General features: G+C 35.6%; 1 protein-coding gene across 1 annotated transcript in view; it reads right to left on the bottom strand.

The window, feature by feature from the left end:
• Kiz (kizuna centrosomal protein) overlaps window positions 1-20,940 on the bottom strand; it is a 126,908-nt gene that overhangs the window by 32,087 nt on the left and 73,881 nt on the right. The window contains exons 7-9 of the mRNA XM_046435098.2: window positions 14,193-14,277; window positions 4,634-4,799; window positions 3,594-3,659 (exon numbers count right to left, since the gene is read on the bottom strand). Of these exons, the coding sequence (XP_046291054.1) occupies window positions 3,594-3,659; window positions 4,634-4,799; window positions 14,193-14,277 (317 nt within the window). The remainder of the gene's footprint in view (window positions 1-3,593; window positions 3,660-4,633; window positions 4,800-14,192; window positions 14,278-20,940) is intronic.

Here is a 20,940-nt window from a genome sequence, read left to right as displayed (position 1 = left end):
ATAAGGCACTAATTAAAATAATAATTATAGAAGGACGCTCAGTAGAGCAGAGTAATAGGGTTAGGGAAGGGAAGAGGGAGGGAAAGGGTAGATACTGGGGAATGAGATTGATCAAATTATGTTATGTGCATGTATGATATGACATAATGAACCCCACTATTATGCATAATTATAATGTACCAATAAATTTTTTAAAAAAGAAAATCTATGAGGTAATAACATTTGCATTAATTTGGGGGCATTACTTATAGCAAGGGAGATGGGAAAAATCACAGAAAAGAGAATTAAGAATGGGCAGTGAGGTCATTTTCTGGTTTCTCCTCAATAATCCTTATAATTTTAACTCAAACAAATCCAGAGACCATTCATTACATAATTCTACATTCAAAAGTAAATACAAGTAAAAGGCATCCAAATGATTTCCTAGTTATTTTCAGTTTAGGATCTTCTAAATTTTTCCTATTAATAAAAATAATCAAGTGGGGACCATAACAATTTTCTCAAAACAATAAACATCACTGAAAAAAAAATTTAAAAGGAAAGAAAACCCCTGTATTTTGGAGTGAAATACTATCTGACATACAAAATAAATAATAATTGTTCTATTATAAGCTCCTTTTTTAAAAACCAGAGTTCATCACAGAAGCATGAGTTTAAAAAATTAATCATCATGCCATGAATTGTACTGCCATAAAAACAAACCATTCTTTTCTGCTTATAAACAAGAACAAAACTACCACATATGCAGATGCATGCCTTAATACCTCGGTGCAATGGTGTATTTACTTGTATAAATATTTAAAGTCAGACCTTCGAATTTATAATGAAGTAGTACACCACTTTACAAAATAAGGTGCTAGTAAATTTAGATGTATAATAAATAGAACTCTGTTTAGAATACTAATTGCTGCTGTTGATATTCTAAACCTAAAAACAGTAATTATATCATTCAGATTCCCTCTAAACACACCTAATACTTGTGCGGAAATCTTAATAGGTCTTGATGAAGGTTGACTGGTGAAATTTTTGAATTACCAGGTAGGATGTGTAATGAGGCACTAGAAAATTTCCTGTCTGGAACTTTTTTTCCCTGTTCTTTTTTTTTTTAATTTTTTTTATTGGTTGTTCAAAACATTATAAAGCTCTTGACATATCATATTTCATACATTAGATTCAAGTTGGTTATGAACTCCCAATTTTACCCCAAATACAGATTGCAGAATCACATCGGTTACACATCCACATTTTTACATAATGCCCTATTAGTAACTGTTGTATTCTGCTACCTTTCCTATCCTCTACCATCCCCCCTCCCTCCCCTCCCATCTTCTCTCTCTACCCCATCCACTGTAATTCATATCTCTCCTTGTTTATTTTCCCATTCCCCTCACAACCTCTTATATGTAATTTTGTATAACAATGAGGGTCTCTCTCCATTACCATGCAATTTCCCTTTTCTCTCCCTTTCCATCCCACCTCATGTATCTGTTTAATGTTAATCTTTTCTTCCTGCTCTTCCTCCCTGCTCTGTTCTTAGTTGCTCTCATTATATCAAAGAAGACATTTGGTATTTGTTTTTTAGGGATTGGCTAGCTTCACTAAGCATAATCTGCTCTAGTGCCATCCATTTCCCTGCAAATTCTATGATTTTGTCATTTTTTAGTGCTGTGTAATACTCCATGGTGTATAAATGCCACATTTTTTTTATCCATTCATCTATTGAAGGGCATCTGGGTTGGTTCCACAGTCTAGCAATTGTGAATTGTGCTGCTATGAACATCGATGTAGCAGTATCCCTGTAGTACGCTCTTTTAAAGGTCTTCAGGGAAAAGTCCAAGAAGGGCAATAGCTGGGTCAAATGGTGGTTCCATTCCCAGCTTTCCCAGGAGTCTCCATACTGTTTTCCAGATTGGCCGCACCAGTTTGCAGTCCCACCAGCAATGTACAAGAGTACCCTTTTCCCCACATCCTCTCCAGCACTTGTTGTTGTTTGACTTCATAATGGCTGCCAACTACTAGAACTAATAAATGAATTCAGCAAAGTGGCAGGATATAAAATCAACACGCATAAATCAAAGGCATTTCTGTATATCAGCGACAAAACTTCTGAAACGGAAATGAGGAAAAACACTCCATTCACAATATCCTCAAAAAAAATAAAATACTTGGGAATCAACCTAACAAAAGAGGTGAAAGATTTATATAATGAAAACTACAAAACCCTAAAAAGAGAAGTAGAAGAAGATCTTAGAAGATGGAAAAATATACCCTGTTCATGGATAGGCAGAACTAACATCATCAAAATGGCGATATTACCAAAAGTTCTCTATAGGTTTAATGCAATGCCAATCAAAATCCCAACGGCATTTCTTGTAGAAATGGATAAAGCAATCATGAAATTCATATGGAAAAATAAAAGACCCAGAATAGCAAAAGCAATTCTAAGCAGGAAGTGCGAATCAGGCGGTATAGCGATACCAGACTTAAAACTATATTACAGAGCAATAGTAACAAAAACAGCATGGTACTGGTACCAAAACAGGAGGGTGGACCAATGGTACAGAATAGAAGACACAGAGACTAATCCACAAAGCTACAACTATCTTGTATTTGATAAAGGAGCTAAAAGCATGCAATGGAGGGAGGATAGCATCTTCAACAAATGGTGCTGGGAAAACTGGAAATCCATATGCAACAAAATGAAACTGAATCCCCTCCTCTCGCCATGCACAAAAGTTAACTCAAAGTGGATCAAGGAGCTAGATATCAAATCAGAGACTCTGCGTCTGATAGAAGAAAAAGTTGGCTCCGATCTACATATTGTAGGGTCGGGCTCCAAATTCCTTAATAGGACACCCATAGCACAAAAGTTGATAACAAAAATCAACAAATGGGACTTACTTAAACTGAAAAGTTTTCTCTCAGCAAGAGAAACAATAAAAGAGGTAAATAGGGAGCCTACATCATGGGAACAAATTTTTACTCCTCACACTTCAGATAGAGCCCTAATATCCAGAGTATACAAGGAACTCAAAAAATTAAACAATAAGAAAACAAATAACCCAATCAACAAATGGGCCAAAGACCTGAACAGACACTTCTCAGAGGAGGACATACAATCAATCAACAAGTACATGAAAAAATGCTCACCATCTCTAGCAGTCAGAGAAATGCAAATCAAAACCACCCTAAGATACCCTGTTCTTATTTTATGGATACACCTGTAATTATTACGGGAAAGAAAAGAGTAAAATCAGAAACATCTGTACTTCATCATGCAATGACTGGGTGTTCCTCTGGGGACTGACCATTCTCATACAGATGCAGGTGCTAAAAGGCTGCATGATGGAGGATGCTCACATGTGTAAATGTATAACAACATCATGATGAAGAGTTCAATGGTCATGGTCTTCTGCCACCTTAGTCTAGGATAATGTAAGTTTGTATGTTATGATCTTATAATTAATGCTCCAGCATACAGTAGTTGAATATACTTGCTCCTAGCAGGGTTCACAAACCACTAATTATAATGTTCTGGTTATGTAAAAAGACTACAGACTGTGTTTGAAACTGTCAGGCAACCATAATTTTACCTGTGATTGGGACCTTTGCAGCCAGGCTTTCCTCCTTACTTTCGTCTTTGCTGCCACTTGAAGCTTCTAAAAGTTGAATACATGATCATAAAAATGTATTTAAAAGTGATGGAACAGAGTTTTGTTTCCTCTATCCCTCCCTCCCTCCCTCCCTCCCTCCCTCCCTATTTTTGTTGTGCTAGGGATGGAACAGAGAGCTTTGCACATGCTAGGCAAGTGCTTTACTACTAAGTTATCCTCCTAGCTCCACTTTGGGCTTTTAACTGCCATTCATTTTATTTTCACTGTCTCTTCATTCCTATTTTTTGGTTAGTTTATTTCTTGTCTGAAATAGCACTGCTTCTAAGAGGAAACTTATACTAAGGTGTCTCTATGTTGATGTCATGAAAAATAATTTAGCCTGACATCTATCAAATTTGGAAGGGACTTAAAACAAATGAGCCTCAAATCCTCTGCATGTAAATTGACTTCTGGATATTTTTTAAGCAACTCATAGCTGTCTTGGAAATACCATTAAAGTGGTTTACTGGCAGGTCTTACTAGTAATGCTAAAATAACCACAGTTTCTTAGGTACTAACAATTGATTATTAAAACTTGGAGCATAAATTCACTGATTCCTAATTATCTGTGTAGACTCTGGTAAGGTTCTATTACAAATTTAAAAGCATGTTTAAAATTAAGTGGCATCAAAAACTTCATAGTACTTCACAGAATCATTTTAATGAAATCATCTTTATCTTTATGGGATCAAAATTATCCACTGCCAATTGATTAGATTTGCTAAGATTTCATAACTTATAAATTCTTACTCCATTAGAAATTCTGCAGAGCTACAGACCTACAATTAAGTTTTCCAATCCTGTTGGACTAAATGAGAATGTATATATCTATTGCAAGGTGAAATAAAACAAAGAACATTTTGCATCTTAAAATCAGAGACAGCTTCTAGTCAGTGGTATTTTATAAGTATACCTTAAGAAAGACGATGTTGTATTCACTCTGAATGCCTTTTTGCTGTAGATAGACTAACAATAATTACCTTGTTCCCTTGTACAAACACTGTTGAGCCATAGTGCCGGTTTTGCTTCCTTTATTCCACTATTGTCATTCAGAATAGATGGCAAGCTGCAAGATGATTCATTACTATGAATAGCTGACCTATCACCACACTCTTCTGTAATGGCTTTTTTCAATAATGCTGTTGCCTACAGTGTTTCAAAGAAAGCACAAAGAAATCAAAACAAATTGTAACCACATTCTCCTTGGTCTCAAAGACCCAGCCTTCAAATTTAATTTTGGGTTAAGCCTTACTTAGGATTTAATTTGCTTCCTAACATTAACTGAAATTAAAATGTCCTCAAGATAAAATAACATCTGGTTATTTTTCCAGCATAACTTAATTCTTCACAACCATTTACACTTATAATAATATATTTTCTGAGGAATGAATCTTATGTAGAGCAGAAATGTTCTTCTATTTGTGAATTATGTGTATAAAATGTGATCACTTCTGTTAATCTGGGCTGTTTTGTCCTTCCTTCAATATATATAAAAGTCAGAGTGCCTGACCTCCTTTCTGAAGAAAAGATTTACACTTTCATTGCACAAATCCTATTTTCCAGGCATGTAACACAGAGGTGGTCTGGATTGAGAAAGACATCTGGAAAAACACATGACCACGAAGTATCCCCAACCTCCTAGAGGTGACTCCTGAACTCCCTCCAAATGAGAAGATGGCGGAAAAACTTTGTGGCCAAGGAAGATACACTGAGCAAAAAGATAACTGACCTGATTCTAAATTCTAATCTTCAATGAAGGTTAAAGAAAATCTGCACTTTGCCTTTAAGTCTGCTGGTGAGATGGGAAAACTTACCTGCCATACTGCCTATCTTTCTTCAAAGTGCACTAGACTGTCTTTCTTAAGTAGGGGGACACAGATTTTATCATAGCCAACTTGAGAGATGAAAAAGTGGCAATAAATAGGACCAAGGTTCCCATATCTTTTAATTTTTCAGTCAGCACTTTTCCCCAAAGACATAAAAATATGCTGGTAAGAGAGTTAAATGTTTAGTACACAACCATTGATCACATCATTCCACATCCTATTAAAAAATGACAATTTGCTAAGGTAGTTGAAGAAAAAACTTAGGTGGTAGTGGTGACCTTTCACTACTATCTGATAATGACAGAAAGACAGGGCAGTGTCCAACTCAACATGTGAGGAATGGACATAAGACTTTATATTATGAATAAAATAACTGGCCAAAACCTCACAGGTCATCTTTAGTCCATGACTGTATAAGTAGTGCAATTTTTCAGCAAACAATGAGGAAAAGAATAATCTATGCTTGTAATTAACACCGAAGAAGACAGAGATGCTCTGACAGGGAGAATCAATGAAGCAGAGCATGGGAGACCTAGCCTTGCTCATTTAGCTCTGAAGATATTTCAAACCACTGTCTTTAGTCCCGACCTCCCTGCAAGGCTATTGCCTTCTGCCCTCCTAGAACTGACTGGTTTCTTGGACTCAGGGAAGGAACAGCTGATTTGGTAGATTAGGGATAAGGGATTCTAGTCATTGGTCAAAGGACTTGGGGTCAAGTTAGCCTTGTAGGCAGGACCTTGCTGCAGTCTAGTTCTAGCGACCAGAGGCTTTTGCTCTATTTGTGTAAACTAGTTCCTGGATTTTATTCTAATTGAGATAAATCTCTGTTGGAGTGGTCTGCTCAGTATTCTCATTTCTGAAGACTGGGAGACTGGGCCCTTAAAGCTCAGGCCAAAGCTGGTTCCCATCACTAGCTGTCATACTGCCTCTATCCTAGCAGCATATGTGGAACTCTTCAACTTACCTGCTTCCAAAATCTTCCCAGAAAGAAAAAGGGAAAGAGTAGATATTGCCTGTTTGAACTGCCATCACTCAACTATGAATGTTCCCTCTGGACTGTCCTGAGGGTCTCCATCCTGATCTAGTTGGTGCCTAGTAATCCTAAGCATATGAAAAGCATTTAAAAATATGAACAAAGACAACTGGGCTAAATCCTGTAGCAAAAGCTATAATTTTCATTTGCTGAGGTTTAAAAAAGTTGATTTTCAGAGGCTTCAAATCTGTACTTCTAAATTATATTACTTTATGTAATAGCTATAATTAATAATTTATTGACATGACTTCTTAATAATCATTTTTTTTTAAACAAATTAGAGTATTGAACCCAGAGGCACTTTACCACAGAGCTACATGGCCCCTGCCCCACTGAGCCACCCCACCTGCCCTGTTTTTTAGAGATAGGACCTCACTAAATTAGGATCTCACCAGGCTTGGCCTTTTGAACTTGTGATCCTCTTGTCTCAGTTTCTTGAGTAGCTGGGATTATAGGTGTGTGCTACCATGCCTGGCAATAATCACTGTCTTAGCACACATTTTAAGAATAAAATTGTTAAAGGTCTTTTGAAGTTTTTTAAACTTTTTTCCTGTAGAATTTGTAATGTAAAGATTTATAGTTCTTTTTTTCTCTCCCCAGTAGTAGAGATTGAACCCAGGGACTTCACCACTGAACTATATCTCCAATCCCTTTTTGTTTGTTTGTTTGTTTTGTTTTGACTTTTTTGGTACTGGGGAATTAAACCCAGGGGTGCTTAACCACTGAACCACATCCCCAGCCCTTTTTATTTTTTGAGACAGGGAAGTTGCCTAGGGCCTTGCTAATTTGCTGAGGCTGGCTTCAAACTCATGATCCTCCTGACTCAGCCTCCTGAGTTGCTGGGATTACAGGCATAGTCCATCATGTCTGGCTTTCCTTTTTGTTTTTTCTTTTGATGGGATCTCATTAAATCTCTGAGGCTGGCCTCAAATTTACAATTCTACTGTCTCAGCCTTCCAAGTAGCTGAGATTATAGGCATTCACCACTGTGCCTGGCCCAGATTCAGACATTTTTAAGTAATTTAAAATAAAACAATTTTATCATTGCTCTCCTCCCCTAAATCCTAAAACTGTTTTGGATTATAAATGACTCAGATTATTTCTCTTTAGTCCCCATGCAAGGTATCAGGATCAAAAGGAGTCATGTCAAATTAACAAAATGGAACCAGAAGGCCATGTAAGAAAAGTCCTTTATATATATGCTCATGACAGAATCTATGCAAGGAATTCCTCAAAACTACAGTATTCCACTCCACACAAGCCAGCTGCAATATTCCTGTATGCTGTTTAAACAAGGACATTTGCCTAACAATGGCTGTCTCCATTGAGGCATGAACACTAACTTCTGCAACAAGCTCCTATAATCAAGGTCTTTGTTTTAAGATAGTTATGTGGACTTCTCCATTTCTAGCACTTCTCTTTTAAAGCTGCCCCTTTGTCTAACCACTTTGGATGCACCTATGGTCCACCACGGCATGTGCATCCAGGATTACATATATCTATAATCACAAATAAACTCTGTTTCAGAGAGCTGATATCTGTTAAGCATTTTAGACTGACACTCCTAATGCTACAAACTGATCTCTCTGTTTCATGTGTCTGTTTCATATAGACCCTTCTCTTGTTTGAGATGGTTTGAACTGGGCTTCAAAAGAATATAGAATAAAATGCTGTAATATCTTTCTAATATGTCCCCATATGTTTGATAAGAATAACAATACTACCACTAGTTCTGTGCTGAGATCTCTTCTCTATGGTAAGATCTCTACTCGATGTAGTGGTGGGCATACCACTCCAAATTTAACACATTAAACCCATATTTTGAATTCTATGAATATTTCAATAAAATTAACACTTAAAATATGTTGAAAATCATAATCTAAAGTTTACATATCCTTATATATCCTACAAAATTTTCATATATATATATGAAATATACATATATTTTCAAATGCTTGAAAAACCATCTATTTATTACTTTTCTCAAAAGAATACAACTCTAAAAGCATAACATTATTTCAAAATTACCACAAGTGGTATATTGATTGCCCAACTTAAGTTTTTACAGGTTTTGCTCATCTGGGATGATAGGATTTAATGGGTTAATTGATTTTATATATTTTATCCCATTTATGTTCACCACTCAATATTCATTTCCAGAATTTTTTTGACAGAAACATTTATAAAAGAAAGCACTCATCTCGGGCTGAGGTTGTAGCTTTGTGATAGAGCACTTGCCTAGCACATGTGAGGCACTGGGTTCAATCTTCAGCATCACATAAAAATAAATAACTAAGATAAAGGTATTGTGTCCATCTACAACTAAAAAAAATTTAAAAAGCACTCATCTTTTAGAATACTTCTGTAGGCAATTTCTCAAAAATGAGTAATTTATATCCATAAAGATTTTGGCGGATGATAAAATTGCAACATAAGAATGAATGATTTGACTCTACTAGACCATGGAACCAAAAGAGAGAGCTGTGGATCTGCCTAATTGGTCATCTGTAAAGGAATCCACAAGTTCCTAACAAGCAGGAAATAATGATAAGGGGATACACAAACAAAAGACAGTCTTAGGCAAGGAGAGGTTATAAGTATTCTAGTCAAAGACAACTTCTTCAGAGTCAGGGAAAACATCTGTAAAAAATTCTCAACACACAATGCTTGCAGATGTCCCCAAAATAGGTACTTGTGGGGAAGCCCCAATTTGAAAGAGCTTATCTAAGAGTGAGGAAAGAAACTCATGCCTGCAAAGGGACAAAGACCCAGAGAAGGGTTAGCAAGCTGTTTTACACATCTCACACTGGGACTGAATGAGTTTTGCAAATTAGAGTTCCCTCTGAAAAAAAATACTGCCAGATAATCTACCATGGTCCTTCTGATAGGGCTTATGAATGGCCTATGCATAGCTTTTAACTTGTCTGCTACTAATAAAGGCTGTCTTTGAATTACATACTTTTGGAGCCCAGGAAGGGAAACTGAAGAGTATCTCACTGTTCTCAGTAGTCTGAAGCCTAGGTCAATACCAACAAATAAATCCCTCACCTTTCTGCCTTTCCAGGAGCAGGAGACAAGACTTGGAAATCAAGCACCAGGGCATCTATGAGTGACTGATGCTGATACCTCTGTATTTCAGATCTTACAGCAGTTAAGTCACTCTATGAACTATACTTAGTAGTTTATTTCTAGAATTATAGACCCAATTCTATTAGAACTTTCCTCAAAGTTCAGTTTAAATATGGATCTTATAATGTTTAGAACCACAAGGGTCATCTAGGCTGACTTAAGTTATACCAAGAAACAATTTACCAATTTATATATTCAAATGCATACATAGCTATTAATGGAAAGGACATTGTGTTCTGATACCATTAAGAAAAAGGAAAGACTGCTAAAAATATTTAAACAAAATGTACAAATTTATATTTAAAAAGTTCTCATAAATCAGTAAGAACAAGTATTACTTATCTAATGTACAAATGAGCCAAGAACATGAACTGGCAAATTATAAAAGTACAAATGGCTAACAATTGGGTAGGAAAAAGTTTGACCTCAATAAAAAGGTCAAATGAACAACAACAAAAAAAGGGATATCATTTTTACTTCTCAAATTGGTTCCAAAAAATTGATAATATTTGTTTTATAAAGAAATCAGAGAAATGATATTTTCATTTATTATGGCTAATTCCTATGACCCTTCCAGAATGAGATCTAGCAATGAATAGCAAAAGCCTGAAAGATGTACATATTTTTTGACCTAATAATCTATACCTAGGAATTCATTTTAGGGAGATATCATAGATACTTGAAGAAACCAAATTGTACAGATGTTCTCTGAAGCTTTCTTACGGGATGAAATATTAGAATAAATTTATTTGTTCAACAACAGGTAACTAGTTAAAGAGAGAATGACAAGGAACCTGTGTAAACTCATTTGAAGTGAGGTAGAAGAACATGTATGAAAGAAAATTCTTTTGAGGCAAGTGGAGAAAAAAACGAGGTTATGTGTATAAAAAATGGAACGCCTGTTTGTCAATAATATTAAATGTTAACCTCAATGCCAACAGTTATATATGAATTATATTTGTTTATCTTGGTATTTCAGTTTTCTTGTTTCCTCCTTGTTTTTTAAAGAAAAGACATGATAGCTCTAAAGGAATCTGATTTCTGTAAGGGTGGTACAAATACAAACTGAATATGAAAGGAGCTGATAAAATTAAATTCCCTTCTACATATAAACCAGTTCTACTAACACAGTTGCAAAAAAGCAAGGGAATTAAAAACCATGGCTATAGATGGTAGATGACATTTTCCCCTATTACACAGATTTAACTGACTTTTCCTCAAGAAACTTCTTTCTGGACACCAAAAATAATTTTTTAGTGTTTAAAAGGAAAACAGCACCATCACTTAAATTATACTTAAGTGAAAGGAGAGGAGATATTTTGTGCATTTAACAATTAAAAGAAAGAGGAAATATTCATATGAGTCTGCAAATGAGTATTTAGGAAATAAGAACAAGAAAACAGTCCATCATTTAGGGACTGAATCTTACTGGTGAATAAAATTAGTATGTGTATGATGGGGGACATGACTTGACTTATTCTGGAAATAAGTATCACTTAGGAAAAAAAGGACTTTTAAGTCAATTTGTATTTTTTTATTTTTTTTTTTTGAGAAGGGTACCAGGAATTGAACTCAGGGGCACTGGACCACTGAGCCACATCCCAATCCTCTTTTGTATTTTATTTAGAGACAGAGTCTCATTGAGTTGCTTAGGGCCTTGCTGTTGCTGAGGCTGACTTTGAACTCGTGATCCTCCTGTCTTAGCTGCTGCGAGTGCCACTGCGCCAACCCAATTTGTATTTTAATGAAGCACCCAACTCACATTTTTTTTCCAGATAAAGTAATTACAAATATTTCTGAATTAAAAGCATGCAGCTCAATTATGTAATTGCTCAATGGTTATATGGGCACTGCTGGATCTTATCTGGTCTCAAGAGGATATAATCTGAGTTTCTGTGGCTTTCATGATGTATTTACTCAAGAGAAGGGATTGACTGGAGCTGACAGCACAGGGACCCACAGGTAAACATGATTTTCATGTGGCTGTTTAATTAGCCATTTACCCAAGAGATCAAAGTAAATATTTTAATCTTTACCAGACTCTGAACCAAGTAATTTCTAATAAAGCTTTCTTAAATTTTGAAAATGACTTACTTTTAAGATTTTATCCAAAGAGAGATATTTAGCCCATAGTATTTACTAAATTTGTATATTACTTCAATACACAAAAAAATTAAAAGATACTGTATTTGGCTAATCATAAAAGGATGGTGTGGTCTGGGGACAAAGCTCAGTGGTAGAACTCTTGCTTATTAGCATGTGTGAGAGCCTGAGTTTGATTCCCTGCAAAACACACACACACATACACACACACACACACTACGTGTAAAACCTAAACAGTTTCAGAGCCCACAAAAACATTTTGGAAATTTCTAAAGTTCACAAGGCTTGCCTTGCCTCAATCATTTTGGTAACATTGCTTCTTTGGGGGTGTGCATTTCTTCAGCCACACCTAAAGATTTAAATGTTTGAAAAACTGCCTTTTCCATTTTTAAAAATGGGTTGTGTCATTAATTTATTGGTACATTTTATGATTATCACTAAGATGAGACCATGATGGGTTAAAAAGGAATAAACATCTACTGGGGGAGGCAGAATATTATTTGACTCATTAGTTATTAGTTGGGCAGTGCTCTTCCCCACTAAAAATGAAGGTATTATTTTAAAAATTATGAATAGGTTGGTTGCTTGTAACTTGGAGCATGTTTTCTAATGTAAATAATACCTTTTAAAAAAAGATTAGATAATAAAGGGAAGTCAACCAATAATTATTTCATTCTTAATGTGGCTGAGATATGATATACTTGGAGTGAACAAAAATAGAAAACAATGTTGTTACAAAAGAGTGTCAAAGAAAATGAAAAAATAGAAACAAAATTCTTTTCTTTTAAAATATTTATTCTTTAGTCATTGGTAGACACAATATCTTTGTTTTATTTTTATGTGGTGCTGAGGATCGAACCCAGTGCCTCACACAGGCTAGGCGAGTGCTCTACCTCTGAGCCACAACCCCAGCCCCTAGAAACAAAATTCTTAAGATCTATGTTAATCAGCTGTGTACAGTAGAGCCAAGTCTGTAATCCTAGCAACTCAAGAGGCTGAGGCAGGAGGATTGCAAATTTGAGGTCAGCCTCAGTAACTTAGTAAGACCCTGTCTCAAAACAAAAATTTAAAAAGCTGGGGATGTGGCTTAGTGGTAGAGCACCTCTGAGTTCAATCCTCATTATGCCAACCTCTCCCCACCAAAAAAAAAAAAAAAAAAAAAGACCCCACAAATGTCTTGCTTTTCTTAAAGCATACTGAAAAATTCATACAAATGGTATCTATCTCTAACAAAACAAAATGATACATTGTTTATTGAGTCACACACAATGTAGTAAATGAAAATTCACAGGAAGGATATGCACAAGATGACCTCTGAAGATGGGCTTGTAATCTATAAAGAACACACAGGAGGCTCTGTCTCTATCTGTAATCATTTATATCTTTCCCACTAAGTAAAAGGTACGGGGAAGGATTAGCAGAGGAGGGGGTGAGAAGAGAAAAGGAACAGGAGAAAATGACAAAAGATACGTGAATGTGGGAGGGCAGAAGAAGTGGGGGAAGGACTGGTGGATTTTGGGCATGGGATTGGTGGGTGCATCCTATTTTGTATAATACGTGTTTGGAATGCTTAAAAAAAAGTCCTTCTACTTTCTTTTAATTTGGGGGGGGGCAAGGAAAGGAGGGGCTTGAGGACTACTAAAGGTGCTCTGAAAGGCTTAAGGGGCTTTAGAAGGCATAGCCACATGGGTATGTGACATTAGAGATAGAGGTCCCTCTGGGAGGGAAACATGTAGAATCCTTGAACTATGTGGATGACAAAAACAAAACAAAACAAAACCCCCAACCAACCAACTTAGAAGTCTGAGAATCTTGTGTTATATAAATGGAAAAAAAAAAAAAAAACTACTTTGAAACAAGACAATCAACTTAGGAGAAGAAAGGTGTTTCTCTGAATATGACTTTTTCAGGGAATGATAAATAATAGAAACACTAAATCTGGGCTTCTTGGTCCTTTCATTGTGCTCCTCAGGAATTTGCTCACTGTTTTCATTTTCTATTCAGCATATTCAAACTCTCCCTCTGCACCAGCTCCTAAGTCAGGTTTTTCCTTTCTCTTGCCCAAACCATGGCAGAGCTCCCTCTTTTACTGCCTCAATCCTAAAACAAATAGATAAAATTCCCTAAGAAATCATTTCATAGCACTGTCCAAACACCTCCAGTAGCTCTCTAAAACCTACTAACTGAACAAAGCCTCTCTAGCTTGGGACTAGAGTAGTGCACAATATGGCCAGGGATTGAAATCAGAGGCACTTGGCCACTGAGCCACATCCCTAGCCCTATTTTGTATTTTATTTAGAGACAGGGTCTCACTGAGTTGTTTAGTGCCTCACTTTTGCTGAATCTGGCTTTGAACTTGCAATTCTCCTCCCAAGCCACTGGGATTATAGGCATGTGCCACCATGCCTGGCTGGTCCACAATTTTGATTAAGAAAACAGGTTACTTACCTCTTCTTTCAGAGGATTATGTTCTTTCAAGGTGGTAATACACTGACCCAAATGCGCCCCCAGTAAGTCTGGGACTTGTTTAGATCTGTAAAACAGAAACAGAAGACACACCACAGATTTACAGCATAATATTCCCACATTTTTAAAGGCAAGTTAGTAGGAGAAAGTTTATCCAGAAAAGTCTGGAACCAAACATATTCTGAACTAAAGAAACTTTGAGCTTTAAGTCCAAATATTTTTTTTTAATTTTAAAGTTTTTGGTTATGATTTCATTGCTAAATGATCGTTCTCAACTTTGGCTGCACAGAGAACCACCTGGGAAGTTTTGTAAAATCTGGTACCTAATATCTTACAGAGTATAATGGAATTGGGCTATGGTATGGCCTAACTGTTGGTTTTTTTAAACTCATGGAGTGATTCCAAAGTGTAGCCATGAACTCTGGAAGTCCCTCCAATTAAAGGTAAGTAGGAAGACTTTTTTTTTTTTAAGTATTTCAATCATTCCTGTAACTAGTGTAGGAAGTACTGTGTGAATGGTTAATTTCCTAAATGTTCTTAAGAGAAACAGATCACATTTGTTTCACTTTTACCATGTTCTGCTTATAATTTAAGAAAAAATTAAGATACTATTATCAGAAAGTTAAAAAGTAAGTCTGACAGGAGTGAGATGAAATCTTAGAGTAGTTTTGATTTGCATTTCTCTAATGCTAGAGATGTTGAACACTTTTTCATATATTTGTTGATCAATTGTATTTCTTCTTCTGTGAAGTGCCTGTTCAGTTCCTTAGCCTCGCAATCATCAAGAATACAGGCAACACAGGCTGGGGCTGTAGCTCAGTGGTAGAGTGCCTGCCTCATACATGTGAGGCACTGGGTTCAATCTTCAGCACCACATAAAAATAAATAAAGATATTGTGTCCACCTACAACTAAAAGAAAATATTTAAAAAAAGAATCTAGGCAACAATAAATGTTGGCGAGGATGTGGTGAAAAAGACACACTCATACATTGCTGGTGGGACTGCAAATTGGTGCAACCACTTTGGAAAGCAGTATGGAGATTCCTCAGAATACTGGTAATGGAACCATCATTTGACCCAGCTATCCCACTCCTTGGTCTATACCCAAAGGACTTAAAATCAGCATACTATAGTGACACAGCCACATCAATGTTTATAGCAGCTCAATTCACAATAGCTAAACTATGCAACCAACCTAGGTGTCCCTTAATGGTTGAAAGGATAGAGAAAATTTGGTATATATACTCAATGGAATATTACTCAGCTTTAAAGAAGAGTAAATTTATGTTATCTGACAGTAAATGGTTGGAGTTGGAGAATGTCATGCTAAGTCAAATAAGCCAATCCCACAAAACCAAAGGCTGAATGTTTTCTCTAATATGCAAACACCAAGTCACAATAAGGCCCTGGGGGTGGGAGGTGGGCACCAGGGAAGAATAATGTTACCATAGATTAGGTAGAGGGAAGTGATGGGAGGGAAAGGGAGGGGATGTGAGGATAGGAAAGATAGTAGAATGGAACAGACATTATTATTATATCTATATATGTAACTGTATGACCAATATGATTCTGCAACATGTACACTCAGAAAAATGAGAAATTATATTTCATCTATGTATCAAAGTGCATAAATGCATTCTATGTCACTTATAGCTAATTAAAACAAATAAAAAATTTTTAAAAAGTAAGTCTGTACTGCTGTGTAGACAGTGATATTATTAAACTAAAAGCAACCAAAAGAAATGTCTCATTATATGGTTGCAGAAAATGTACAAGATGAACCTGGAGCATCCTGCTGTACCAGAAAATAAGGAAGCTCTTAAAGATTACTGAGTCATGTCAAAAGGACTTAGGGGCTATCATCTTGAAGGGGCTCCCATTGGTCAAAGATGGGACAATCTGAGCCACAAAAAGAATAACAAATGTAATGGACTGAAACAGCATAAAAATCTGTGAGTTCATTTAAAAAATAATAATAAAAATAAATAAAACTTTAAAAATAATAAAAGCTTGGGAGTCAGTCCTAAAAAGGGAAAAAACCTCATCCAATATAATGATATACATGAATCCTGAGGACACTACGTTTTCTGAAATAAACCAGACACAAAAAAGACAAACACTGTATGATTCCACATATATGAGATGACTAAGAAAATTATATAACAATACACTTTTATACTGGTGGCGTCAATCTGCCAATGCAGTCTCAGCATCACTAACAATGGGATGATAAGATGTCATATGCTGCCTGAGGAGATGGAATGAGAAGTATCAGTACCACCTATAACATCCTTTTGCTTAGTCTGAAACACAATCACATATCTAGATCTCTAACAGTTTAGAGGTAATAGAGGGAGAGAGGAACTGGTTAAAGAATACCATAAAAATATAACCAGCCAAATCCAGCATGTGAATTCTCCAGGACAAATGACCCCACTCCTTTAACAAACTGATGGTATAAAAAAGCAGAAGGAGAGACTGTTACAAAATTTTTAAAAAGAGATTTTAAGAGTCCTACCAACCAATTGTAACAGGGGAACCTTATTTGAACCCTGATTCAAACAAAACAAATGTTAAAAAAACATGAATTAGGCATTAAGTAAACTAACTGAAATCTAATTACGTAATTACATGCAAGTATTTGTAAGTGAAATGATATGTTGTTTGTTTTAAACTACTCAAGAGAAGTATGCAGGTAAAGGAGAGATATAAAACAAGACTGGCAAAATGTGGACAGTTGATGGGGCTAAGTGACAGGTATGTGGAGCTTCAAATGTTTAAAAATTTTCAAATACAAAGTTTTAAAAAAGGGTACTGATATTTGACACTTACTCTGAAATACACAGGTATAAGAGACTGATAAATGAACAGAACAATGGATAGAAAGATAAATATGAGGGTGCATTAAAACATTAATGGCAGAATCTGAGTGGTAGATGTTCACTTTTCAGTATGATTGCAATTTTTTATAGTAAAATGTTTAGAAGATGTGTGGACAAGGAGATGTTTTAAGCTGCTTCCTTGTCATTTGGTATCACTGCCTTCTGCTCTTCATGGGTACAGTGTCCTCATTGAATCCTTTGTCCTTTAATGGGGACAGTTATGGGCTTCCTGTACCCATTAGGGCCATGCTGGGGCTCTGCCTCCATCAAGATTAAAGTCCCAGTCTCATACTTGCCCTGAAAACCAAGGGTCAGAGCCCCTTTCTCTTCTTATTTTACTATTATAATTAATATCAGTTTTCTTGTAATAGAAATAAAGTTTGTACTTGGAGCTCAAAAAAAAAAATGTTTGGAAGGAGCTAGAGATGTCACTCAATAGTACAGCATTTATGTAGCATGTGTAAGGCCTTGGGTTTGATCCTAAGCACCAATAAAAATAAATTTTAAAAAATAACCAATTAAATTAGGAAAAAGTAAAGATAGGTCAATTCAAAATTTTATTGAATATATTATATTAAAACATTTGCCTAACCCGACTTTAGTTTTTACTAAGGCTTGAATAAAGTGGGATAAATCAACGGGATCCTGTAACTTATGGAAAAGCTTCCAAGGATGATTCTAAGGCTTCTGACTCATTTAATAGAAAGCCCCCTTCAGCAACTTGCCTTTCCTGGTTCCTACTATACCTCAATGATGTTAAAAAAAAATTAACATTCAATTCCTTTGTTCTGACTCCATGTCATAGGTGAAGAAACCTTTACATTTATATTTAGTTTTTCACTAGATTTTCCTATTGAGAAAATGCACTGACTAGCCTCTAGCAAATTCTAGTCTATTCAGCAATTATATTTCCCATAAGTCAATTGTGTTTTTGAAAGCAAGTTTAATTAGGATGAATTAAATAATGAGAGAGAGTCTTTCTGGTGATGCATACATGTGGTTTTCTGCAGAAACAAAGCCAAGCTGAGGTTATACTTACTATCACTCCAGCCAACTGCAACTGCCCTTTGGATCGCAGTGTGCAAGAACTAGCTAAGGTTTCCATTTATTGTATTTATTTCCCACAAAAAGGCTAAACCAATTAACTTATTTGCTCATGGTCAAATAGCAAATGAGCTGTTAAAGGATGTACAACATCTAGGATTTGTGACTTCTGCGCAGCTGAGCCAATCCTTAAAGCCCCAAACCAAGCTTTCCTGCAGATTTACTTTAATACATATTAGGCAAGAAGTGTAAGAATCATGGCTATCCTTGAATGGAGTCTTGCTTATGTCTCTACATAAACACACCAAATCAGGAACTGATATGTGGGTATGATGAATTTAAAGAGTTTTTTTTCTCTTGAATTTACAATTGGAAAATGTGTAACACTGATGCCTCACTGAAAAGCAAAACAAAACGACAACAACAACAACAACAAAAATCCCAAAAATGCCCAAAAAATGCAACATAAAAAAAGCTTGAGCTGAGGCTGTGGCTCAGCGGTAACACACTTGCCTGGCATTGTGAGGCACTGGGTTCGATTCTCAGCCCCGGATAAAAATAAATAAAATAAAGATCAATCAACAACCAAAAAAAATTTTTTTTAAATTTGATGTTAGATACTTATGTACTCCTTTAATTCAAAACATAATAAAAGTACTGTACTATAAGTCATGTTTAATTAGTTTCACCTTCTTTTTTTTTTTTAAGCTTTATTTATTTATTTATTTTTATGTGGTGCTGAGAATCGAACCCAGGGCCTTTCACATGCTAGGCAAGCGCTCTACCACTGAGCACAACCCCAGCCCCAGTTTCATATTCTTAAAGAGGCTTCTAATCAGAAAACTACAAGTTAAATATATCAGTATTTTCTAACTACAATTGTTTTATAACAGATTGATAATTTGACCAAAGTTTTTAATGAAAAGTAGTAAATATTTTGAATTTTATTCTGAATATAGACAGAATAAAATAAAGTTTTTTTAACATAACGTAGTCTGAACAGTATAAAGCTGACTCAATGTAAGCCTGAGTTTAAGAGCATAATATATCTGGAATATATCTAGCTACTAATAGACAATTAATTACTCCTGGAAAAAAATGAACAATTGGTGGGCAGTCTTGTGTTTTTCATATATGATAAAACTACCTAATGTTAAAATAAGTTTTCCTGAAAGTAATAATGAGTAAAATTTTTAATCAATTACCCAAATGACATGAATCATATTTTAATAATTCATAATTGTCTAAATTAATATTTGGTCCTTCACCTTATAGTAATAAGGCTTTAACATAAAGGTCTTTGAATATTTAATCCTTGATATAACATAAATCAATAATGATGACAGCAGTGGTTTTGAACTTTTTTCTGCTTCATTCTGTGAGCATGAATTCAGAAATCTTTACATATCTTCTAGAGTATGTTCCACTTTACAGAAAAGATTTAAAAAGATGCGGCTGCTGTTGTTTGATCAGGGACAAGGCAGGGCCACTGCTACATTGAACATTACTCTGACAGGCTTTAAGGATTTTATAACCTGCTAGAGCCTTTCCATCTTGCCTGGATTTGAATTATACGACATCAGAGACAATTAATAAACAAAAGTATGATGTATGACTGGTGATGTAGCTCAGCACTAGAGCACCTGCCTAGCAATGCTGGAGGTCCTGGGTTCAATCTCCAGTATGGGGGAAAATAAAAAATAGATCATTCTTTCCAAATCAGTGTTTCTAGAATAGTTGATTTAATTGGCTGGTTGATTACTTGGGTTCAGGAGATCACCAAGCAGAGAGAAATATTTCATTTAGGGGAGTTCCCAGAAAGAACTCCTGGGTGTTAACAGATTCAGCCAGTAGCTGGTGCAAGGAGAATGGGGGGAGGGAAAAAGAGGTCACTTGCTGATTAAAACCCATTAGAAAGAATCTACATTTCAAAAACTGACTGATTATCTTTCATAGGTCAAATACACTTGGAACTTATTCCAAGGCCAGAGAGTAAACCAGTGACAATCAGTGTGCATAAAAAAAAAAAAAAAGCATCTATAGTGACAACATATGTGGCAATTCTAATCATAACAGAACATAATGCTTACAGCAGACACCATTTCTGACTTCTTTATCTGGCTTTAAAAAATTACTGTGGTAAAAAAAAAGCATCCTTGAAGTCTCTAGATATTAATTTTAAAATTTGTGTTGGTCATAAAGAAGGATTGCTTCTTATGGAAAGCTGATTTATACAGAACTGTAGATCAATAGTCCTATAAAATGCAACCTTTCATAATGGAAATCAAGGCTGTGTTATGAATGTTGAGAAACTTTAACAATCGTTAGTCTAGTAGATGTAGAGATCATATCTTATCACCCACAATCTCAGTTTGGCAGCCTGAGTTGAGAGTCACAAGATGAATCATTTAGGATAAAAAGTCAGTTTGCCCAGAGAATTATAAATGCAAATAGACTTTCTATGTCACATACCACACTATTTGGTATGCCAAATAGTACATAAACAGATATAAAAGGCAGCCAGAAAGAAGCAGGAGATCAGTTAAAGAGCCTTGCAATGCATCATTACCAAACAACTTGTGGAGCTCCTCCCATTCGAGCTTCTTCCACCACTTTGTGGAAGAGCATTTTAAGACTGCAGGTTTTATTCTGTATGATAAAAATGGGAAAGAAGTTTTAAAAACTACTGACTTAAAGGGTCATTTCTAGCATCCTCCTTAGTTCAGATATCACTAGGGCAGATGCAGAAGCTAATGTAAAATGCAACTGCCTAATCTCATTAAGTTTGTGTCTGTGTCCCTTC

Source organism: Marmota monax, unplaced genomic scaffold, assembly GCF_021218885.2.
Source record: "Marmota monax isolate L192 unplaced genomic scaffold, Marmota_monax_Labrador192_F-V1.1 WCK01_AAM20220418_F8-fsc00005, whole genome shotgun sequence".
Taxonomy (NCBI): domain Eukaryota; kingdom Metazoa; phylum Chordata; class Mammalia; order Rodentia; family Sciuridae; genus Marmota; species Marmota monax.
Note: the sequence above shows the minus strand (reverse complement) of the source record. Positions and strands in the feature narration are given on the sequence as shown.